Source organism: Myotis davidii, unplaced genomic scaffold, assembly GCF_000327345.1.
Source record: "Myotis davidii unplaced genomic scaffold, ASM32734v1 scaffold395, whole genome shotgun sequence".
Taxonomy (NCBI): Eukaryota; Metazoa; Chordata; class Mammalia; order Chiroptera; family Vespertilionidae; genus Myotis; species Myotis davidii.
In genome coordinates, this window is record NW_006287904.1 from 4984437 (window position 1) to 4991118 (window position 6682).

Consider the following 6682-nt stretch of genomic DNA (forward strand, 5'->3'; position numbering starts at 1 on the left):
CGCGCACTAGCGCACGCAGGAGACGTGTCGCACGTAAAGGGTTGGAGCGCAATGACGTCGCCGCTGCGGATTGGCGGAGCGGGTTTGCAGGGGGAAGGAGGAGCCTAAGGAGCCCTAGGCTGGCTCTGCGGCGGAATTGCAGCGCTGGTGTCAGGAAGCCTGTTGAAACTGCGTAAGCGGTAATCTACATTGCTGCGAGAGTTTGGGGTGTACCGGGCCAGTGGCGCAATGGATAACGCGTCTGACTACGGATCAGAAGATTCTAGGTTCGACTCCTGGCTGGCTCGAGGTGTACATTTTTGCCCCACCTGGGTTAGATGATCCAGGCCTTTCTTGGGGAGGATTTATGATTAAAGTGTAAAGGCCAAATATCTGAAATCTTAATGTTATTTTTGCCCGAAATGTCACCTTTTAAGCTGTATTTGGAACCCGGAGTTGTACGAGATGGTTTGTAAATTGCAAAGCTCCCTAGTAATGATCCACTTGAAAAGTCTCTGTAAAATGGGGCACATTTAGGAAGACACAGCTGGAAAGGTAGCAGTTTGGAGTGCGGTGGGCAGGGGAGGGGGAGCGTACCATGACCGGAGCTTAGCCACCGGATGACGCAAAGGCGCACTGAGCGCTGCAGTTCTGGTCTTTTCCCCGTGGAAGGGAAGCCGGGCGGTGGTATGGAGAGCGGTGCACTGTCAGGTTACAGGGGTGGTGGGGTGGGCTCGAGCTCCGACCCGCTTTGGGGAAGGAACTGCTGCAGTGCGGCTGCGCGCCTCTGAGCCGCTGCGCGGTGCAAGGAGTCTGCAACCCTGTCCTTTGAGATCTCCGAGTCCCAAGGTAACCTGGCCCCCCAATGCCATAGGGAAACCTTAAGATACGGTGTTTTTACGGTAAGAAGACCCAGGCAATCGCGTCTAGTCCCTTCATATAGGTGCCTGGCTCAGAGACCTGGGAAAGCCCGAAACGTCTGCGGTGGAGAGGGGACTCGAAGCCCGGGAATGGCCGAGACATCCAACATTGTCCATTAACCAGTCACACACATCGATTGATTAATCTGTCCAATATAACGTGTTTTCCTCCTGAGGAAATGTAGAAAATTTGTAAACTACCGAAAATTATTGGGAATAAAAACAATGCCAGTTCTCATCGCGAGATCATTACTATTAACATCATAATTTCCCCCCCTAGAGGCCTTTTTCTTCCACATTTTTAATATGGATCTACCCACACGTATTTTTCCAAATCCCCGCTTGTACCAGAAATGTCTGTTTTCTTTTTGTCCCTTTAGCTTTTGGCCTGAGATTTAAGGCCATTAAATATTCTCCCAAGATATTTCATTAGAGAATATTTTAAGCATTACTCTTTTGTTGGGAATTTGGGTTGTCAGTTTTACACTTTTTAAAAAGAATTGTGTTGAATTATTTCATATACATCATAAATTTCTACACGTGAAATGATCAGATGTTCATTTTTAAGGTCCATTTTATGGACATTTTTACCCCATGGTACATATTTTAAAATTGCCCTCCAAAAAAAACCCCCAATAAACTCTTCTATCAATAACATGTTTCCTTGCATTCTAATCAGCACTGTTTTACAAGTTTCATTATTTCCTTGCAATTTTCATAATTGAAAAAAGTTCCTTTTACTTGATGTATATATTTTCTCTTGGTGTAGGCATTCAATGACTTCTTGCAGATTTCTTAGACTTTTTCTAATATAAAGGATATGAATTGTTTACTATCAAAGATTGCATTGCAGTCTTTTCCAGTTTATTGTTTACCTTTTTCTTATATTCCAATGTACCAATATTTTTTACTTTATGGTTTCCTCTATTGCATATGTGCTCTTTTCAAATTGTTTTGTGTTTGTATTATTTTTTTCCATTTACTTTTACTCCATTTGTAATTTATTTTGTTGGTCATTCCAATGAAAAAATCAAGTAAGCTTAGAGCCTCTCTCTCTCTCTCTCTCTCTCTATATATATATATATATATATATATACACACACACACTCACACACACACACATTTTTATTGATTTCAGAGAAGAAGGGAGAGGGAGAGAGAGAGAGAGTGAGAGAGAGAGAAACATCAATGATGAGAGAGAATCATGGATTGGCTGCCTCCTGCATGTCCCACACTGGGGATTAAGCCCAAAACCCAGGCATGTGCCCTTGACCAGAATCAAACCTGGGACCTTTCAGTCTGCAGGCCGATGCTCTATCCACTGAGCCAAACTGGCTAGGTCCCTGTCACTCTTATTATGCAATTAAGGCTGTAAGCTCTTTACTTGGACTAATTCAATACTACCACAATTCCCTAAGGTTAGTTCTGTTGTAATCCCCATTTTTAAATATCAGGAAACTAAATTTGCTTAAGGTCATTGAGCAGTTAGGTGGTGGAGCCTGAGTTAGACCTTGAATCTGGGCTCTTGACCCCAAATCCATTCTGCCAGTGGCCTTATTGGACACCAGAGGGTGACCACATGAGTGGACACAGGGCCATTCCCTCTCTGGGCAGGAATGGTGATCCCATATGCTCCTCCCTCCCATATCCCTTGCTAGTTAGCAATCAGAAGACCTCATCTCTTGTACATTGCAGGAGGATGTTGACGGCTACATAACTAGGCAATATAAAATTTTCAGCTCCATTATAACATATGGGACCACCTTTGTATGTGCAATCCACCATTGACTGAAACATGGTCATCTCAGGACAAAATTTCAGTCCCTTCCCCGTTCTGACACCCATATGTTCCTTTAAGAATCCAGAGCTCTAGAGTGGGGGGGTCAATTCTGGTTCAGGGCACATGCCCGGGGTTGCAAGCTTGATCCCCAGTAGGGGGCGTGCAGGAGGCAGCTGATCAATGTTTCTCATCATTACCAGTTTACAATGAGCTTCCTACTCCACACACAAAAGACCCAGTCAACATTATCAAGTTGGAGAGCACTTTAATGGTCTACAAATTGATGCAGTTTTATTGTTATGACATGTTAAAATCATTTTATAGAAACAGTAAAACTTCAAATAATTTTATAGGAACAACATTGTGCATAACTTTATAGAAACAGTAAATTTTTGAATAAATTTGTAGAAAAGAGACACCAAGGAAAGGCATTTTCTCTGCACAGGTGACATTTTCATACTCTCGATGGAAATTTCCCACATCTGTCCCGTTCTGGCTCAGAACAATGGCTAGCCAATATATGTTGTTCATTTTTTATCTATTACTTTAAACAGTTACTTCCAATAGTCACTGGGAAATTAGGACTATTCGTGGCACAAAGAAGAGCACAAGAATTTGGTTTTCCTGGCAGACAGGGTCTTATTAACAACCGCACCAAGCAACCACGGTTTCGGGGGCAAGTCTCGCACACATTCTTTGCAAGAGTATCAGCAGCCCTCACGGTTCTCACACTTTCACACTTACAGGAAGTGGCACAAGAAGACGGCCTGCAAAGGATTGTGGCTAATTCTCAAGTCCTAACATTCCTGTTTTTCCTTTTGTAAGTTCCCAAGCCCATGGAAACAAGGCGATGGCCGCCCTTGAAGGTGATGGAACTCCGCGACAATCCCTTCCACCACCCAGGACTCAATGGCATAACCTCAGGACTCAGCTGAACAGGGCTGTCACTCCAGCACTAACCACCGAGCAAGTCAAGTCCTGTGGGGGCAGGGCAGGGACAACAGGCAGTGACAGGGACAGGACTAAAGGCGCTGCCATGGTGAGAGATGGATAAATCACTCTTTACTCAGTGACCGATGGGAAACATGGGAGACAGAGATCCTGATAGAGCCGGCCAACCCGGGATTACAACCTTTAGACCACCCAGGCAGTTTTTGAAAGGCCCAACCTGAGGGGGTGGGGGAGAGGCGATGGGAGGCAAAAAATAAAAAATAAAGGGCAATGAGGCAAGGGAGAAGGCTGGAGGCTGGTGCTGGGGTTTGGAATCAGGCCATAATTCTCTCCTCAATTAGCTAAAGTCAGAGTTGTCTAGGGAACTTGGGAAGGGCTTTTTGCTCTAACTTTTACAACCAACATATTCATCCTGGTCTACCAGGCGCTTGTTTTCTAAGTACAACCTCATTACAGGTCCACGTGGCTAATAACGCACAGAATGTTTAAAATAACCAGGTAGGTGAACATCTCCTTGTGGCTTATGTGCAAGGGCCCGAGCAGGAGAGAGAAACTCGAGAGTCCTGCCTGGTACCCTCTCCAGGGATGCGGATCACGAGAGAGGTTGCTGCTTGGGTTTCGTCTGGTAATTCTCATTGTTCTTCAATGACACAAAAAAATGCCATATTGAATCACCCCAATAAAGGCTATTTTAAAAATCTCAAAGACTGAATCACAGATTTAACTAACGAGTTACCCAATCTGCAAACAAACGCCTCCTCCTTCTGTCAGTGGCTCACTCGCTGGACTCGAAAGTGGAACAAAGGTGAGTCCGCGAGGCCAGAAACATTCGTGGTTGGCAAAGACGGGCTGAGACGCATTGGCTGGCTTCCTCTGCCCACAGCCTTGCCCAGGCTAAACTGGATGACTTGATGGGGAGAGAGGGGTGTGGCCCCAGGGGTCCCTTCCCCGGCCCCACTCATTCACAGGTTTTCAGGAGGCTCAGCCTATGAAAAGGAACCAATGATAGCACACAGCCTGGAAGTGGCATCTGGCCAAAGGACCCCAGTAGAATGAATTTCATGCAACAACCCATGGTGTCAATTCTCGCATCTTACAGGCAACTGTTACAGAATGAGCCAAAACCGTGACCTGGGAGGGAAGCTGGGCCAGGGGGAAAGTCTGGGAGTCCCTGGGTGTCTCCCCTGACCACCCTCCTCGGTCCCAGTCCCCCAGGCCCCTGGCTCAGGGTGCCAGGTGAGGAGGCAGAGGGCAGACGCCAGCTGTTGTGCTCCAGCCTAGCTGGCCGTGGTGAGATGGCCCCGGTGCTCCAGCAACAAGGCTCCGAGTCCCTCTCCACAGGCTGAGAGGGCAAGTGCCAGCCCACCTTTGACAAACATGAACGTATGTATCTTCCTATTGAAATACCACGGGATCCTGACCTCTGGCCTCAGGACTGTGACATGCAAGGCAAATTGTGCCTCCTCAGTTCAGAAGTTGCCTTGAAAACTCGCCAGGGGGTGGCCCTCCAGACCATGCCACCCCCCGGGAGCCAGCACGAAGAAATAGGTAAGGCAGTAGCACCCAGTTTCCGCCTATTCCCTGCTGGCCTTTGGTTAGGGGCACAGGGCCCTGACCCACTGGAGTGTGGCCGGCATGAAGCTGGACATTCCTAAGGCACCGAAGAAGGAATCTGAGCCCACGGCGGCGGCCCACTTCCTCCTTGACCTGCGAGGCTGTATCTGTGAGGTATTTGGTGTGTGTGGAAGACTGAAAGTGGAGGGAAACGGTTAAGACAAAAGAAGACAAAAGCACTGTACCTAATACCGGTTTCTTCCAATGTAATAATGCCGGTGCCAAGACTGGGGCAAGAGAGAAACCCGTGAAATGACTGTAATAACTTATCCTCAGGCGCGCCCTCCACCGGGCCGGGAGGCCTCACACACGCACACACACTCCTTGTGGGTAAGGGGGTGGCTCTCAGGACGCGGGACTTCCAGAAGCCCAGCCTGACCTGAGCTGAACGGGCACGTGGGATCCTGAGACCTGCCTTTGCCTAAGCGACTCCCAAGTCACAGACCCTGGAGAGCGCCAGAGGGGCAAAGGGCAAACGGTGGGCCAAGAGGCCTGGTGCCCGCACCAAGCTCTCTGTCCCAGGGCACTCCGCTAGGCTAGAGCGGGGCAGGTCTCCGCCAGCCCCCCCACCCCCCCGACTGCCCACAGGGAGTGCAGATCTGCGGGGACATGCAGAGTGCTGGCGGGGGGTTGGAGGGCGCCCCCATCTCGTTTATTTCGGCATTGGCTCTGGTTCACCGAGAAAATGCTCCCTAAGATGCAGAGCACGTGTTCGGGCTTCCCTCTCGCCCTAACACCATTACAATTTGCAGCCCTTCCACGGAATGAAGCTCTGCGGGGGAAGGAAGTCCTAAATCACTCTAAGCGCGCGCGTGGGCGGGGGGGTGGGGGGGCGCGGGGGGTGCAATATTTCCCTGGAGGGAGAGGAAGGGTTGAATGCATCGGCAGCTGGACCCTCTCTCCCAAGATATTATGAATACGCTCAGCGCACACCTTGCCCTCTGAAGCGACCACCTCCCGTCTCTGGCAGCCCGCTTGCTGCCGCGTCTTCCTGAGCGTTCTGATGCGCGCAGGGCGGCGAGCAAGGCCCTAGGAAATAGACACCCCAGACGGGTAGGGTTGAAAGGGAAGGGCCCCACGCATGCGCGCAGGCACTCGCTGGCCACGCCTCCCCCTCCCCCCGCCCACGCAATGGGGAGAGAAGCACACATAAGCAACAACTTAATAAAAAAGAAAAAGAAAAAAACCGCCCCGCGGTCCGGGGGAGGCTCCGCTAGAAGTGGTGCTGGTGCAGGGCTGCGGGCGAGGGGCCTTTCTCCAGCCGCTTGACGTGGCAGGGCTGGCAGAAGAGATGGTCCTCCAGGGGGTAGCAGCGGTGGCCGTCCTCGTCGTTGAGCTCCAGGCCGCAGTCCTGGGAGAGGCAGAAATGTCCAGTGGCAGGCAGCCAAGCAAAAGGGCTGCCAAAGGCCGGCGTCCCGGGAACCAGAGGCAGGGGGTG

The 6682-nt window shown here is 49.9% G+C and overlaps 1 protein-coding gene, 1 long non-coding RNA gene and 1 other non-coding gene across 3 annotated transcripts in view; 2 read left to right on the forward strand and 1 right to left on the reverse strand.

Annotated features, from left to right (window-relative positions):
• The first annotated feature begins 6 nt into the window (after positions 1-6).
• On the forward strand, positions 7-1137 carry LOC107182455. The gene is made up of 2 exons (XR_001513169.1): positions 7-172; positions 923-1137. It is a non-coding gene; the product is annotated as an uncharacterized LOC107182455 (long non-coding RNA).
• On the forward strand, positions 215-287 carry TRNAR-ACG. Its single transcript has one exon. It is a non-coding gene; the product is annotated as a tRNA-Arg (tRNA).
• Positions 1138-6436: 5299 nt separating the features above from the next.
• Positions 6437-6682, reverse strand: part of LIMD1 (LIM domains containing 1) — a 61471-nt gene continuing 61225 nt past the window's right edge. The window contains 1 exon segment of the mRNA XM_006759642.1: positions 6437-6595. Within this exon segment, the coding sequence (XP_006759705.1) occupies positions 6458-6595 (138 nt within the window). The 3' untranslated portion in view covers positions 6437-6457.